Consider the following 18,257-nt stretch of genomic DNA (forward strand, 5'->3'; position numbering starts at 1 on the left):
TGTATTTAGACTAATAAGGGATTTAAAGTTTTAAAAATATTTTGGCTTATGCACCATTAAACCCGGGAGAAGAACATTCAAACAGAGCCACGTGATGGGTGTGACTTACTTTCAGACCCCCTGTAGTGAGTCACTTCAGTAAGTGCACCGAGTAGTAAGTACCACGTTAGTCAGCAGAGGTGATTGTGTCCTGGGCGCTATAATACACTTTGCCAATCGAATAGCACAATTGCGTGTCTGTTTAAGAATCTGAATTTTATTCAGCCTTTTGTATTCAGTCATGCTTTAGACCTCATTAAGCGATGCAGACTTTCCTACGGCTATTTCTAATGTTAGATATTTTAGCCCTGAGTGGCAGCACTGCTTTCTACTGCAGGCTGTGTTCTAAGAGCAGACGTCATTTATATGTTAGAGCTCAGAAATCGCTTTGTAAAGTGATGAGCTGTGAGAGCTGAGGTGAGATGATTTACTGTCATTTATCATGCAAATAGTGAAATGTTCATGCTGGCAACATAAGCTGAAAGGAACTCTGGAGGTATTGGGCCTGTGCCTTGTTCCAAAACAGACTGATGGAGACTCATAAAAATACACAAACGGCAAGATAAAATCACATTGAAAATAAGCTAGGAAATTCGGCCATGGGAAAATCAGGATAGGATAAACATGAAGGTAGGTCCTGGTGAGGCGGATATGCAAATGCGTGCTGCCAAAACCTAAGCCACAAATTGGCTCCAGAGCTTTCCAGCAGTCAACACAAAGAAGGAAATAAGAAGTTACCTGGTTCCTAGTAATTTAACAAGAATTCACTTGATACTGAGACCATATATATATGTGTGTGTGTGTGTATATATATATATATATATATATATATATATATATATACCTATACATATATATATATATATACACACACACACATATATATATACTACATACCGCAGTGAAAAATTGTCTTAAAGTAGCTGCCTTGAAGTATAAGAAACAGATCTCACAGAGCAATTTCTTATAACAGCCCTCAAAATAAGCCAGTGGTTTCAAACTAAAGCCCAGCTCAGTGAATTCTGTTTCGTGAGGATCTTGAACCATGCAGTGTGAACACACAGCGTTCTGGTCATTTGCTTTAATCGAGGGATGTAGAGAACATTGCAGGTAGAATGTACTGTGATGACATACTGTGCAATCGTCTTCATAACATCTCGTAGTGTTTCTAGCTGTCCTAGTTGTGTTTGGTAGCACAACGTACATAACTTTTTGTGTCTTAAAAATGGGGATATCTTAAGTGAAAGTGTTATCATGAGGGTTAAATGACACTCATTGATGAATCTCATGTAGCATTGTACCTTGTGTATATTAACTGCTATTTAAGGGAGCTATTTTAGCTTTTCTCTTTAAGGCTCTAGCTGTATGTATTCACTAAGTGCGATACTAAGTGGAGAGCAGTATGCTGCGGCAGTTAGCTGGATTAGGAGTAACATGGACATCTTTTTATAAAAGCTGACAAATCTAACACAAGCACAGGCCTCATTAGAAAGAAATCCCAACAAAGAGCATCGGCGAGCAGGCCAAGCTTTTCATTAGAAACCAGTTTTCGGGTGCTGTGTCGTAGGGAAGTGCTGGTCGTGGCTCCATCATTACCTTCATGATGGTGCACATAAACGCTAACCGAGGCTGGAAAATGTACACTGAATATCCAGCTAGAAGACGTAGCCAGGTACACTTCCTGAGTGGTGGCATGCCTCACAGGGAAAGCTGGATGGCAAGGAGCCAGCCATGCGAGATCAGAGGAAAGAACATTCCAGGTAGAGCGAATGACTGCTGCACAGGCCATGAGGGACGAGCTTGGCATGACTGCGGGGCAGACAGGTGGTCGCCGTGCCTGGAACGTGGTGTCTACTAGGTAGGTGGGGAGTAGAGGCAACAGCAAGGTACGCAGACGTGGTCACACAGGGAGAGGGGTCGGCCACTGTTCTGTTTGTCAGGAGAAGCCGTGCAGGCTTCCCAGGGCAGTGCTGTCTCAGTCCCTTCCCCTCCCTTAGTACTTTCACAGCTTTAACTCTTTTCCTTCAGCTAAGCTTTAACTCTAAGCTCTTGTTCTTGCTTGTCTTTCTATCTCTGGACACCAAGTCCTGCTGCTTTTCTGTTTCCCTAAATTCAGTCAGTTTCCTGACCTTTCTGTCTTGCCTACCTGCCTACGATGTGGGCCAGACCCTCTGGTCAGCAGCCATGACTGATGACTCCTCCTAGAGATTCCGGTGCTCGGTAAGTCAGCCAGCAGGGGCCGCCCAGGACTGGCAGCACAGACGATGGAGGTCACACAGCCTGCTGCTCTAGTCCTTCTTCAGTTGACGCTGTACGACATCAGTCTGACTTTTGTTGCTCTTTGTTCCTACCAGTGCTTTTATTCGTACGTGCTCCTAGACTCGCTTAAGCAGCAGTCTCACCTTCCAACTTGACCAAGTGTAAGGATCTCTGATAAGGCCCCTGGTCATCTAAGCTCAATGTTGTTGTCTTTTCGTCCATCTCTTCTCTTGTTATAGCTGTCACTTAGGAAGTGACCTTGTCCAAAGCTTCTCCTTCTATTTCTCCGCTCTTGTCTTGCTCCCCTACAGCATCGAGCCTCTTTGTTCTACGCCTGTGCTGGCACTGGCTGCCTCGTACGTTCGTGCTCAGATATTCTTCACCTTGTGGCCCTTCCCCTGGGAGGCAATATTGACGACCAGGAAAGAGCATGATCTTTAGAGCCAAACTGACCTGTAGCTCCTGTCCTCTCAAATTATCTTTAGCTTTAGTCTTTCACTCAGTCTCCTTTGCTTTTCCATCTGCTTAAAGAAAAACCTCACTTAGTTGTGATTGCTTCAAACTGAATGTCTCTGTGGTGTGCAGACATATATGTACATATGTGTACATATACTTATAATCTGACATGACACTTACACAATCCAGTAATACCATCTTCTTATGCATGACCTCCAAAAGGCTGTTTTAGTATTTCTGCATGTTATCTTCTCCTTGATTGGGGAAGTGGTTGGAACCAACTTCATTTCTTTATGTAGTACTTTTTTCTGTTAATTATTTTTACATAATGCATAGTAAATGTTTTTGGACCAAATGTACCATGTCGATGTTTTTCTTTGCCTAATTTATTACCAATGATCCATACTGATCAAACAACATGACAGTATTGTCATTAAGGAATTGCTGGAAACTCATGGAATGAAAAAGTAATCTCTGCTATAGTGATACACAGTTACCTTTTTGCAGACTGGGCTTTGCTGTAGGAAACAGTGCAATAGAAATATGATGTGGCCAGTACAACTAATTTTAATACAGTCAGGGTAAAAAATTTTTGAAATTAATTTTAGCCCAGTATATACAAAGTATTAATATTTCAACATGTAGTGAAAAAATGTTGCGATATTTGACATTTTTTTCCTAGTAAATCTTTGGAATCTGGGGTGCATTTTCTGTGTACAGCACTTCTTGATTTGGACTCATCACATTTCATCTGCTCAGTAGCCACATGTGGTGAGGAACTACCATGGCAACTTGAAGAGTCAGAGTAGCACACTTTAGAGAGTGTCACAGAAGCTTTTTGGACAGTGTTCCTAGCAAGATACAGTAGCCAAATGAACTGAGTATCGGGTAACCAGAGTCCAGTATTTATGCCAGTTTCTATATGTTCTGATGGTAGGCAGATAGCAAAGATTAGTCTTTAAATGTACGTAGCTTGAATGAGTAAATATTGGCACTCTCTTCTAGTACTGAGAAAAATAATTTACCTTATATCGTTTCTATCAAATGTGAACCAATTTATGACATTTCCATTTTTACATTAATGATTTATTTAAAATGCCTGTCAAAGAGCCATTTGAATGTGGTTTTAGATACAAGGCATTTATTTAAAATATATATTTAGTAAGATTTGATTTGTATTCTCACTTGCCTGGCACAAAGTTGGAAAGACAAGATCCCTCCCTTTCAAGGGTTCACAGCATTGTGTTCTAATTAATTAGATCACAGTTTATTCTCAGCCATGGGGAAGGGAATCGTCACCTAAGTAGGTCTTCAGGTGTGGTAACACGGGGATACTTAGGGACTATGTTTTAGCAAAGTTTTCAAGGTCTCTTTGGATGGGCTAGGAGCACAACACAGGAACAACAGTCGAAGCAGAAGGAACAGAGCAGATCCAAGCACACGCACATTGAGCCGTGTGTTATGTGTGCAGCCAGGTGTTTGGTGTGACCAGGAAACAGTGAGTGGTTCTGAGATTCAGTTGGAAAAGAAGGTAACGGTTTGTTTCTTTGCCTCATCCTAGAAAGTCGTGATTTGTTGTTGTTGTTTTAGGTGAAAAAGGACGTATTAATGAAGATGTCATTTGAGCAGAGCATACCAGATTTGTTTTTGAAAAAATGGTTTTGGCTGCGTAGAAGGGGGTTTGGGGAGGAGGCCAGGACCGTCATCAGCGCTGCCGTTCATTACCAAGGCCAACCAGGACGTTCATTACCAAGGCCAGCCAGGACGCTGACCGGCACACACAGTAGGAAGAGGGACACACAGGAAGTTTTCTCACGAGAGTTGGAGTCGCTTGGAAGCGTTGGGTCAGAGAAGGGTGACAACAGTGATAGTACAGTTTCTGCCTTTACCTGGCTGGTTGAGAAAAGGGGAGTGGTTTAGGTTTTAAAAAAATGTTTTGTTCTAGAGGTGTCGAGTGAGTGTTTATAGCTTATCTGGCTATTGAGGTCCAGTGAGACCTGAAAATAACTCTTTGGGGTTTAGAAAGACGTTTGGGGCTGGTGATCTTCGAGTTGGGAATCACGGTGGGTGGTGTTTTATGACATAGGAGTTGGTGTGATCACAAAGAGAAGCCATGGGAAATGAGAAAAGAGGGTACAGGAGGCGTCCTGAGAGACCCCAGCATTTAGAGTCCAGAGATACAAAAGCCAACACCGGAGGAGAAGATGGAGGCAAGGGACACTTAAGGAGAAATCCTACAAAGCCAGGGGAAGGGAATTTTAAGGGGGGAGTGCATAGGAATGTAAATGCTGCAAAGGGCAAACAAGGTAAGACCTAAAAAGTAACCAGTGGAGTTCATAGGTCATTGGTAGCCTCTTTCAAGTAGCTTCAGATGAATGGTGGGCGTGGAGCCTCCAGGGGTGCAGCCTGCAGGCCAGGTGCATCCCAGGGGCTCTGTTCGTCCTGCCCTCAAGCTATGAATGGTCTTGACCACTTTAAAGCGACTCCAAAGTAGAAACACAAAGTCTGTACACCAGAGATTTCTGTGGCCCACAAAGCCACTTTGCTGACTCGTGATAGAAGGACCAGGAATACATTCTTACTGTTTCCAGATGCTTGACTGGGAAAGGGAGAAAAGGGCTTATTTATAGCCAGAGGACTGACCAAACCTTCAAAAAACGCAAGAGAAAAACAATTCATATAAACAATCTAAAAAGGTCCTAGGATGATCTACTGATCAAACCATTTAGTTGAGACCATGTTTCAGTTATAGGCATATTTATATGTACTATCCAATTGGTATGATTTTAGAATACATTATTTTCCTATTGTGTAATATGCATGTATTTAACTGTGTACTTGGCAAAGCGAATTTATTCGTTCAGATTTTTGGTTTTAGTGTAAAAGAACTGTTAAAAGGTGCCATTTCTTTTGATCCACATTTAGCAGATAGATGATGTCCATAATTATATACATTTTAATAGAGATGAATATAGAATTAGTGTATGAAGTATTGTGTTTGTATATGAATACGTAGCTGCCACCTTTGTGTTTTCCCATGTACGATCTTATCCAGCATTAAAAACTGTATTTGATTGGAATAAAATTAGTCTGTTTATGCTTAGGAAGCATCTTAATCTAATTGATATTAACATTTCTTAATTTTGTCTCTTATCTGATTTTGTTAATTTTAAAACATATTTAACATCCAAATAAAATGTTTCTTTTTACACTGCAAAGTGTCTCTCAGTTGATAGTTTCCTGTTTGGTTCTTTTCAGCAAGCGTATCTCGTGCATTAACTAGGCCCCCAGCATTGCCATTGGTAGTAGATATAAAATTAAATAAGAGCTACTATGGTCCAAAGTAGGTGCAGGCACAAATAATCGCAAAGCTTCAGGATTAAATTTCATGTGATTACATTTAGATTAAATATATTATAGTGTTTTTATTGAAACCTTACTCTGATTGGATAGCACTTCAATGTGGATAACTTCAAGTGTCTGAAACATGTACCATGCAAATTCCCTTCACGTGATTTTTAAACTGTCAAGTCAGAAAAGTATTAAATTCTTATGCAACCGTTTCATTGTTTCACTGTTAATTGTAGCAAAGGAAGATGCAAACTGTGCAGTGTGCGACAGCCCCGGAGACCTGTTAGATCAGTTCTTTTGCACTACTTGTGGTCAGCACTATCATGGAATGTGCCTGGACATAGCGGTCACTCCATTAAAACGTGCGGGGTGGCAATGTCCCGAGTGCAAAGTGTGCCAGAACTGCAAGTAAGTCTCCGTTTCAACTCCAAGGTGTGTATCGAGCTTGAGAGAGACCCTGCCGTTAGGTGCGGAAGGTTTGTGTGCTGTGACCAACCTTGTTCCTCATGCCCTGCAACTTCATCGCGTCGTAACTTAAGAACCAAATGCTCCTGCTAGGCCTGGATTAACATTTGTATTACTTTGGAACAACTCGAAACAAAAACTAACTTGAAGAATTTAAATTCCTCTGGTTGCCGATAGAGCTAATTTCAATTTGCCAACAATTTTTAAATGAATGATATTAATAATTTAAAATAAACGAGCAGTAGGAAAATAAAGCAGCTCTTTTTGAGGAAGACTCGGGAGATGGACTAGGAAAATAAACCTCAAAGTACGGAAGGTAGTCATTAGAGTGAGCCGTTTTCCATTTCAGGAAGAACAATTTATACTAAGATTATTGTTTTTAAAAAAATCTACCTATCTGACAGACGGTTACCTTCAGGAATCCTAGTCACCATACTGAAATAGTATCGTATGGCATTTAAACATTTACAATGGGGTTGTCTTTTCCTGTTGGTTGTATTTCATCCTTTCATCATTTCTCCAATCTTTTCTGTGATTTTTTTTTTTTCCTCATGCTACTAATTAGCATGATAATTTGGGCATGGTACCCACATCTAGCACAGTCTTCAAATTATTTACAAGCCGAGGACTTTTGGAACCAGGAGAAATGATGCCCACCCCTGTCAGAATCAATCTGTTTTATTCATAATTTAATTTGATAACAGTAAGAATCAATATCTTTGAATTATGTGGAATAAGTAGGACCATGTGCTTTTTTATATTTTGGTCAAAATGAAAGACAATATCAGTAAACATTTATTTGGTACTTTGTATCTGTGCCTAGTTTCTTGGGAGAGAATAAGAGAACTTGAAGAAAGGGTGCTTTTCCTCCAAGATCTTTCCATGTAAAGAGATAAAGTATGCAATTTTACATGTAGAATTTGTTAGCCGAATGAGAAATAACCAGAGGCCAACTAACCCATCTTCCTTTTTACTTCTATTTACCCCTAGGTTTTGAGTCAGCGGCTCCTCTCTCAGCTCTTCTTCTTGCATTCCCCAGTTGTTCTCTTCCCCTCCTCTTGAATTAAATTTGAATTAAATTCTTAGTATCTGACAGTGATTAATAGCCAAGAATCAAGGCAGAGATTTTTTTGAGTCCAGTTCTTAATAATAATGAGAAGATTGTTATTCTTAGGTCTATTTATTTAGCACTTAGTGCTTAACGAATATTCTAAGCTCTTCAACCATATTATATTTAGTTCTCACAGTAATCTTTGGTTATTCACGTTATATCTGAAACTAAGAGAACTCAAGGCTAAGTTACTCTGGAGTCACACAGCTAGAAAAACAGCAGTCTGAACACAAAGAGAGGTCTGATGCCAAATTTGATCCTCTTACTATTATATGACAGTGTCTTTCCAGTTCACTGTGTCATGGTTTGTTCTTTTCCACGCAGCACCCCGTCAGTTATAGCTCGTTCCCCAAGAAAGATGGGTGTGAGATGTTCAGAAAGGCAGCGTCAGTCAGTCATCTTGCCATAACCCCTCCTTCTTTGCAGGAATCCCAAAATGACTAACGCAGGTTCACCCTAGGTGAGCATTCAGTAAGAAAAACCCTTTAGGGACCTTGGGCAGATGTCTGTCACGTCCTCCAGGGGGTTACCTTTGTCATTATCTGTGCGCAGACAAAACAGACGCTGAATTACGTATGAACTGGGCAGTTCCCAGGATTGATTCTTTTAGATGATTACTTATGTTACAAACATAAGTTTAAAGATCAGGCATCATTAATGCTATCTTATTTTTTAGACAATCGGGAGAAGATAGCAAGATGCTAGTGTGTGATACGTGTGACAAAGGGTATCATACTTTTTGTCTTCAACCAGTTATGAAATCAGTACCAACCAATGGCTGGAAATGCAAAGTAAGTTGTTTATTTTTTTAAGAACAATATCAGCATCTATTTTAAGAACAATATCAGCATCTATGTTTTTTTATATAGAGCAGACAAATCGGATACCTATTTAAATCTATACGTTGCTATCAACTTAAAAAAAGCTTTATTGACGTATAATATACAATTAACTGTACATATTTAAAGTCTATAATTTGACACATGTATATACTCATGAAGCCACCATCACCTTCAAGATAAAGAACATATTCATCAGCCCTAAAAGTCCCCTGGTGCCTGTGAGTCCCTCCAACTGTCCACTCGCCACCAGCCTTCCTGTCTCCCTGCCAATCTGCTTTCTCACACCATAGATCAGTTTGCATTTTCCAGAATTTTATATAAATGACATCATATATACTCTTTTTTTCCCCTTTTTTTTTTTTTTTTTTGTCTGACTTTTAAACTCAACATAATTTGAGATTCACCCATGTTGTTGCTGAGCAGTGGAGACACCACAGTTTGCTCGACTTGGTGACCATTTATTTGGGTTGTGTACAATTTTAAGCTGTTACAAAAATGCTGCTATGAATCTGTTAACATGCATGGTGCTTCATGGCTTAGAAATTGTTTAAATGATTTATCTTTAATCTTCCCAGAATCTCTGAACTAGGTATTATCCCCACATGAGGCTACTGAAACAGATAGATTTTTGAAATCCATTAATTTGAAATCCAGAGATAGAATACATTACATTTTGATAAATTGGCTGTTTGGTGATTTTACAGTGATTTTTGTATGAATATATATTTATGTATACACTTGTTAAATATTGGGAATCGTATAATATGTGTATATGTGTATTTGTATATGTATATATACGTGTGTATATATATACAGTACCTCCCCTGGTAGTTTTAGTAAGTTATGACTGACTTAAATATTTATGTTTTAGATGCTATTTAAAGTTTCTCTTGGGTTTTGAGAGTTAGACAAGATATATCGACATTTTTCCATTTCTTTTTCATTGCTTAGGGAATCAATGTGCTTGATGTTACCTAGTACATATCATTGATTGTACATATCACATCAAGTCAGCTAATTTCCAGTGAACGTCATCAGTCTTTCTGCTTGGTGGGACACGTTTAAGATGTATTTGCCATTAGTTTTCATTTTTCCGGGATATTCTTTTAGTCAGTGATGCTCCCTTCTTCCATCTGTTTTAGTATTTGCATCTTTAGGGCTCTGAGTTGTTCATGCTGGTCTCTTCAAGCTTCCTGAGGTTCTGTCTTCTGTGTCTCTGAACCCTGTAGGTTGGCTGACAACTCTACCTATGGGCAGAGTTATAATAGTATAGTACCAGGTAAACAACCAATTTTAGAATTATTTGTTCCTGGAAGCACAAAATATTTAAATTCTTAAAGTGAAAGTAGAAGGTAAGAATAATTTGTTTACCACTAATTCTCAACTGACTGAATAAAACTTTTTTTTGTTTAGAAGATACTTACAAAAAATATTTACTGTGACCTTTCTTCGGATGTTCTTTAAGCTGAATCAGTCATAAAGTAGCTCATGTGCTTGCCTCCTTTGAATGGGTAAATGAACACATTCTAGATTAAGAGATGGTGAAGACCAGCCTAGTAGTTGAGTAAATTGTCCAAGTTTACTCATTTGTAGAAATAGAATAGGAACTGAAACTCAGGTTTCCTGTCATATTATGTAATGTTTTATCCAATATACCAGAGGTGCCAAAAAAGTGTATACAACTGGACACTTTGGTCAGCGTTGCTCAAGCAGTAGTTCGCCGTAATCAGAAGGGCCTGGACGTTGATGGTAACCACTTTGAGCACCTCTTGTCATTGCAGAAGTCAAACGTGACTTGTATTCATCTTTTGTTATGGGTATATATTGAGTATTACAATTTTAATACAGTTTTCCTTTCTTAAAATGTGCATACATTTTTTTGGCACCCTCTGTATTATCCTGTCTCCCTGTGCGGTCATACTGTACTTAGTAACAGGGCTTTTCTCCCTACATTAAGAAATGTTTCTTGATCTAATTTTTATTTTGTATTAGGACGTAGATCATAATAAACTGAAGACTCTGTCTAGGTCCATAGGCCATCTCTACCCTCACCCCCACAGTGAAGGTTTTTTAAAATTATAATCTTAAATTTTATGGAATCTTAATTTTATGAAGCTAGGTACAAACTTCTTTTATCTACAGTAATTGCACTAACTTTAAAAAATAAAACTAAATAGAATTTATAAAGTAAATATTAATTTAAACAAATAGTTTCGTCTTGAAATTAAATTGCCAAGACTGGGTTTAATAGGAAGATACTTTTTTCAGGTCCAGTTCAGTGCATTTGCCTTTTCTTTGGCTTTAGTAATGCTGATATAGAGAATGTCTTCTGCATAAGCATTTGTATAAAAATAGTGATAATGCCATGACAGAGCTGACTAGCTCAGACTAAGCAAGCAGACCTCAAAACTCCGCCAGCAGGCCTTGGGCAGTAGACGGAATGTAGTGCCGGGCAGTAACTGGAAAGCTTTTGGTTTCCCGGCCAGCATTGCAGCACAAATGAAATCCGTAATATATGGGGCACCAATGCAATTATTGCTGAAATACGGAACAGAAGTTATGGGGGACGGATATGAGCTGCAGGTGAAGTGTTGTCAGGTCCTGTGTGTGGAGACCGCCTCTTGCTTCCTCTGCACCTTCTGCTGAGGGCCGCCCGCCGGCTCGCTCTTTGCACCGGGAGTGACTACCTGAAATCCTGGTCTGTCTTGCCTGCGTCTTTGCCAGCAGTGGGGGCTAAGTTAATACCAAACACAGATGCTAACTGCAGGTATGACAATCTGCGTGGCGGTACCCCGGCAGGCCAGTTAAATTTCACAGGATTTTAGGTTGGCATTTCCGTAAGAAATGTCAAGTTCTCAAGACGAGGCCCTCCCGGGATGCGCCTCCCGTTCTCACCCACAGGCACAGAAACACACCCCGGCGCCTCTGCCCCCCGGTTTCGTCCGGAGGGGTGGGGTGACCTGGGCGGGCGGAGGTGGTGTCCGCGCCCGTGGGAGGCTCGGGCGGCGGCTCCCAGGTGGGAGGCTTCTCGGGCTGGTGGCTCGCGGGCTCTGCTTCGGGGAGCGGGAGAGGCGTGGCGGCTGCGGGCGGGGCGCCTGGCCGGGGGCGGGCGCTGGGGCGGGAGGCCCGGGATGGGGTGCGGGAGGGGGAGGGGCACGGGGAGGGGCAGGGGGAGGGGTCCCCGCGGCCGCGCGGCTCCTGCCCGCCGCCCCCGCCCCCGCCCCCGCCCCAGGTGAGGGTCGGCACCTGGACAGGGCGCGTCACCTGGTGGGAGGGCGGGGGCGGCGGGTTCCGCGGCCCGAGGGCGGAGACGAGAGGGGCGGGTCTCCGCTAACCGCCCCCAGGTGCGGCCGCGGGAGGCGGGGCGAGGTCCGAGCGCGGTGGGGCAGCGGCCGCGCGGCGAGTCCGGTCCCTGCGCGGCTGCGGGCGGGCGGAGCTGCGGGCGGCCTGGCCGGGCCTTCGGGGCCGGAGGGAACCCGCCGCCGGACGGTGCGTAAGTCTCCGCCGCGGCCTCCGCTTGCCTCGTTCCTTTTCTGAAATGGGAACTGGAGTCTGTGATGCGTTCTCTTTACTTTTCCAAGGAAAAATGATATTTAAGACTATAAATTTACCTTTGATTCTACTTTTGGCTGCCCCAAAATCTGTTGCATTTTTACCTGTATCTGTGTACATTTGACCTAATAACTTTATCTTCCTTAAGTTGTGCTTAAGTGTGTTGAAACAGAAATTAAGCTGTGTAGTTTTCTGTTTTGTAAATGTTTTGATATTTGAAATAGTGCCTTTTTAAGGTGTAGTATTTGTGTTTTTAATTTCATTTTGCTAGATAAAGTATTTATTTTTGACGACTTAATTCAACAGCGTGTAAGGGTGTAGATAAAACTGACTACTATAATCTTTATGTCAATTTTCTCCCTATATTTTGCTTTTTAATTTTTTTAAGCGAAACTGTGATTTCTGTGGCTGTTATTAGCAAGTAGATCCGGCCAGTGTTGATACTATATTGTCTGTAATCCTGCATTCCGCTTGTTTTCTCTCTCTACCAGATATTTTGCTTTGCCTGACAATATGGCCACATGGGGTTTTAATTTACCACTTAAATGTGATCTTTTCACATCTTTTTTTTTATTTTGGATTCTTCTTTGTAATTTTAAATATATCTTTTCAAAGTTTTAATACCGTTAACTATTGAGGTTAATGGTTGCAATTGGAATGCTTGGCTATTTTAAAACAAACTTTTGTTTTCCTGTTTTTCTGTTCCATTTGTTTCCTGCAATGATTTGCAACTTAGAATCTTGTTTTGTTAAGTTACAAATGTTCAAAGTATAATTTTTTTTCTCTCACTTCCCACTGAACATGTAGAAATGAGAAATTTTTCTTTTCCTTTCTCTTTTGCCTTGTTTAAATTAACCCAGCAAACCTTGTCACTTTTTCTTTGGAAAAAAAATTTCCTCCATAAATTTCTATCTTATTTCACCCCCAGTCTTTTGGCATCTTGGTTATACTCCTCTAACAAAGAATTGTATTTGGAGAGCAGAGAGGAGCAGATGGAAATATGTGGGTAATGGGGTTATGTGTACCAGGTACAAACTGCTAATTTTCAAATTTAGATGCAAATAATTATTAGTTAAAAAAAAAAAAGAATTGTAAGTTTTCTGATACCCTACATATCTGCAAGACTTAACTTCATACTACCATGAGAACTCTGGTATAGTTTTCTGTTATAACTTGTTCCTTTTTATACTCTGGAAATGTTTTTTCCTCCAGAGTTTTTCCAGCTTATCACAGAAGAAAAATCTTTAAGTTTACCTAGTTATAATCCTTTTTTCTGCTTAAAAGCTTTGGGGTCTTTATTTTTCATCAGTTCTTTGGATGTGGTCCAGGATGTACCTGTGGTTGTACACTAATTAGTGTTGTCTGGAACACACACCACCATCCAGCTCTAGTCGGGCCCATGGAAGGGTCTAGAGAAGTGCTGGTTAACTTGGCCTTTATTAAAAAAAAAAAAGAAAAAAAAGTTTCTTTACCTTTTCTTCAATAATCTTTAGTACCATCTAGATTATTTTGTTGCCTGCTCTTAATTAACTTCTTTGTCACGTTTTTCATTATCTTAGACAATGTCTTCAGAATTCCAGGTTTATTTCTTCAGGTTGTTCTCAGACTTCTTTTGTCCTTCTCGCTAATTTGCTCTCTATTGTCGTCTGCTGTTCTTTGTCACAGTGATAGAATCATTTATAATACTGCTGAGAATATGACTGGGTAGGGGTGTGTGTGTGTGTGAGTGTGAGTGTGTGTCATCCTGTTCTTTGGAGGTTGGTATTAGATGTGGATAAAAGATTAGGTTTTGCAGTTACGGAGGACAGGATCTTGGGCAGTGATCGGACTTCCCTAAGCCAGTTTGCCTCTTGTAGACAGTTACGAGTGCGGAGCTCAGAGGGGTGTGGGATTTAGTGAGAGAGGATGCCCAGTGTAATACCTGAAGTGAGTTAAGGTCTCACAGGAAAGCTTATCCTCTCAGCAGTTTGTAAAAGGATCTTCCTCTACTGTTAAGTTGTTTCCTAGATCTCTACAGTCTTTAGTCAGAACTTGCTTATGTGTTTAGCACTTGAGGGCCTCGTGTGTGTCCCACACTGGTGGCCCCTGCAGACAAGGGCCTCCACAGGGGTGTCATTCCTGGGGGCTGCTCCGGGCAAGGGTGTCACCCCCAGGACCCTCGTAGACTACCCAGTGTCAGGGACGTTTCTTTGCCCTGTTTCTCTCTCAAGGACGCTTGTGGGTCAGTGTGTTACGCATTTTTAAAAAAACTTTTATTTGGAAATAATTTCAAACATTAAAATTTGGAAAAATAAAAATAATACGCATATGCCATTACCTAGATTCACTTATTGTTAGGATTTCAGCGTCATTGTGCAAGCTCTTTCTTCTCCCTCCCTTCTCCCTCCCCCACCTTCCATGAATTTTTTTGCCCTGAACCCTTTGAGGGAAAGTTACATCCACTGCGCCCCCTTTACCCCTAAATACTTAAGTGCGTATTTCCTAATAATGGGGATATTCTTACGAAATCGCAGCACTGTTATGAACTTCATGCGTTTACATTAATAATAGTATTTTCATCTAATGTACCATCCATATTTCAGTTTTTGTCACTTGATCTCATGTCATTTATAGCATTTTCTCCTTTCGCATCCAAGATCTACTCTACGGTTAGATATTCCATTTACTTGTCATGTTTCTTATGACTCCTTTAATCTGGAAAATTTTTCCTACCCTCTTCTTTGTCTTTTTGTTTGTGACATTTTTGGAGAATAGAGTTTCTCCCCCACATACGTGTTTGTTTGTTTGTTTCTCTTCCCCAAATAGAACTTTCCTCACTTTGCTATTTCCTTGTGATTATACAGAGTTCTGCATTCTTGGCCAGGATACTGCATGAGTGATGACAGCCCTTCTCAGGGATCACAGCTGGACACACTGGATGCCCCGCTCCTCATAAGTCACGTTAATTCTGATCATCCTCTCGAGCTGAGCTGCTGTCCCATTTCTCCGCTCCTCTTTTCTCTCCCTTGTAGCTAATAGAGCAGTGTGTGAACAGGCACTTGAAGACCATGTGAATATGCACCTCGCTCCTCAGAATTCCCTCCAAGACCTTAGGACCCCTTGCCTAATGCAGGTTTTCTTGCTGGTTATGAGACGGGGCTTTAACTCGTTGCTGTAGCTGATTCGTTTTGAGCGCAGTTTGTCCCCTGTTCCCCTTTGGTAGCCTCTTCTAGCTGGCTCCTGGCTCCGGTGTCCTGGTGACAGGCCCTCCCCGTTTATTTGAGCACCTCATTACATTTTGGCTAACAGGATGTCCCAAGCCGGTCTTGCCTCAGCCCTGGCTGGAATCAGTCCTCTTTTCCATATGCAGGCCGCATTCCTTTAGTGGAGAATGGGCTCTGGGTGTGCTCGTTGCTAGGGGGCTTGGGGGAGGTTGAGGGGGCTTGGCGGTAGTGGTTGTGGGGCTTGGGGGTGTTGTTGTCTTCATTTCCCTTTCAGCACATGGGGCAGGAAATACGCGAATGTATATACACTTATATGTACACGTGTACAAATACACGTGTACATACATATACTCACACATACATAATTTGTAAGTGATGAATTTACACCAGCACCTCCCGATTCTCATTCTTCTGCCTTCTTCCATTGTTGCGTATCCGTTCTGTATATCCATCCTGGGTCCTGACAGCACCAACACATATACTCAGTTGCTCCATCCAATAAACAAACCTACTGCAGTTTGCTCTCGGTAATAGATTTTATTTCCCTTTCTTATTGATTCAATTTTTAAAAATATATAGGATATTAAATGTTTTCAAAAGTCAAAAGTTATATAAAAAGTTCTACTCAGAATTGTCGATTCCCCTGTATGACTACCACCCCATTGACTCTTGTAGGTAACTAACTTGCTTTCTGGTTGGTTCTTCTGTATTTTTTTGTCGTGATAAGCACATATGTTATTTTCCCTTTCCTAGTCTGAAGGTAGCATATATGCTCTTTTGTATGTTGCTTTTATTTCACTTGAAAAATCTGGAAGTCACTTTGTATCAGATCATATCTCCCTCCCTCCCTCTCAGCTGCTAAATTGTGTATTTGTACCATAGTTTATTCAAACAATGTCCTATGCTTAGTTTCCAGAGATTTAAGTTACAAATGATTCTGTAGTCAATAACTTTGTGCATAGGAATTTTTCAATTGTTGAGAGGGACTCTCTAGGATGAATTCCTGCAAGTGAGATGACTGGTCTGTGGGACAAACGCGTATGTTGTTTTGTTGTCAGGTTGCCTCCTGGGGCTTGGGGCAGTTCACATTGCCACCAGCAGTGTCTGAGAGAATGGCTTTCCCTACATCCTTGCCAACAGATTGTCATGGTCAGCTTTTGAAGTTTTACTATTTTATAGTGAAAAATGACATCTCAGTGTCCTCTAATTTTCTTTTCTCTTTTGAGTGAAGTTGGTCAGCTTTCATATGTTTAAGGGTAATTTTGATATTTTTGGGAGTTGCCTGCTTCATGTTACTGAAGATTTTGATTTTTTTTTTACCCCCCCCCCGCCCCCAATTTAAGAGTTCTTTATATATTGGGGATATAAGGCCTTTCTGTGTGTCATATGATGCACGTATTCTCTTCCCATTAGTCATTCCCCCATTTTGACTTTGCTTATGTTATTTTTTTTGCCACACAAAAGTTTATTTTTATGTAGCCAGATTTATTAATCATCTGTTCCTTCTGGAATTTTGAGTTAAAATTATCCTTTCGCTACATTGAGGTTGTAGAAGAGTTCATATTCTAGCTTTTGCATCATTTTATTTTCTCTGGTTCATTTGGAGTTGATTCTTGGGTATATGGTGTCACGTATCTTTTTCCAGTTGACTGTCCAGTTGTCCACAAACCATTCAGTAAAAAGAGATTCTAATTCTACACTGGAGTTTTCGATTTGCTTGGGTTTGTTTGTGGAATTTCTCGTCTGTTCCGTTGATCTGTATTTATGAGCCAGCGCCATGCTGTTTTCATCACAGAGGCTCTGCACTGTCTGGTCCCGTTGGTCCCACCACAGAGTCTTTTCACTGTGCGTTTCCCCAGCTGTTCTTGTGTGTGTGTGTGTGTGTGTGTGTGTGTGTGTGGCCATGTGAACACGCATGTCAGCTTACCTAACTGCATGGAAAACCTCACTGGGATTTTTTTGGGGATAACTTTGAATTTATTCATTGATTTAGGGAAAAATGGCATCTTGATGAGGAGACGCCCAGAGAACAAGGCATGCCCTTGCATTTGTGCACGTCTACTTTAGTGTCTTCCAGGATGTTTGTAATTGCCTTTGTGTAGGTTTCAGACATTTCTTAAGTTCATTCTTAAATATTTTATCTGTTTTGTTGCTGTCATTATGTTTTTTAACTGGTTATTACTTGTGTATGAGCATTCTTTTGACTTTTCATTGCGTATTTTATGTCTTGCTACTTTGTTAAATTCTATTATTGAATTTATGAACAGTTCTGTAGGATTTTTCCAAGTGTACTATCGTGTCATCTACAGATACAGTTTTGTTCTTTTCTCCTTCTTCTGCCTCTGTTCTCATCTGTTTCAATGTTTACATTGCTGCAGAGCCTTGTGAAGTAGGAGTGGAGATAGGAAACATCCTTGCTTTGTTCTTGCCCTCAGTGGGAATGCCTCTAGGCTTCCCCAGTTAAACAAAGTGCTGCCTTTAGAATTGAGGTATGGATGTGTATAGCACATTAAGGAAATACCCATTCATTTTTATTTTTTCAAGTTTTTTTTTAAATTAGTAGTGGGCTTTTGATTCTTTTTCCCAAAGGCCTTTTCTGCATATTTTGAAATTATTTATTCTCAGACCTAAGAATATGTTAAATTTTATTAATAGATTTTCTAATATTTAACCATCCTTGCATTTCTTGTATAAACTCCATTTGGGCGTGGTTTATTGTTTTCCTAATTTGCTATCAGAGTGTATTTGCTAATGTTTTATTCAGGATTTTTGCATCAATATTTTAGTGCATTTGTTTTAAATCTGTGAGACTTGAGCAGATCTACAGTTCATGCTAGTTTCTCTTTTTTAGTCAGCAAATCTTACATGTCAGCCCAGTAGCTCAGAAGGATAGTTCCATTTGTTGCTATTTTAGTTTGGAAAGTTGGGGTGGGTAATGAGAGCCCCATAATTTGTCATCGTTGTGTCCCGGAACTTAAG

At 40.6% G+C, this 18,257-nt stretch overlaps 1 protein-coding gene across 21 annotated transcripts in view; it reads left to right on the forward strand.

Annotated features, from left to right (window-relative positions):
* KMT2C (lysine methyltransferase 2C) overlaps positions 1–18,257 on the forward strand; it is a 222,825-nt gene that overhangs the window by 109,045 nt on the left and 95,523 nt on the right. For all 21 annotated transcript variants that reach the window (XM_088799766.1, XM_088799771.1, XM_088799770.1 and 18 more), the window contains exons 8-9: positions 6,342–6,513; positions 8,358–8,472. In XM_088799766.1, the coding sequence (XP_088655892.1) occupies positions 6,342–6,513; positions 8,358–8,472 (287 nt within the window). The remainder of the gene's footprint in view (positions 1–6,341; positions 6,514–8,357; positions 8,473–18,257) is intronic.

The sequence above is a fragment of the Rhinolophus sinicus genome, chromosome 8 (genome assembly GCF_057876585.1).
Source record: "Rhinolophus sinicus isolate RSI-liver-muscle chromosome 8, RSI-T2T, whole genome shotgun sequence".
NCBI lineage: Eukaryota > Metazoa > Chordata > Mammalia > Chiroptera > Rhinolophidae > Rhinolophus > Rhinolophus sinicus.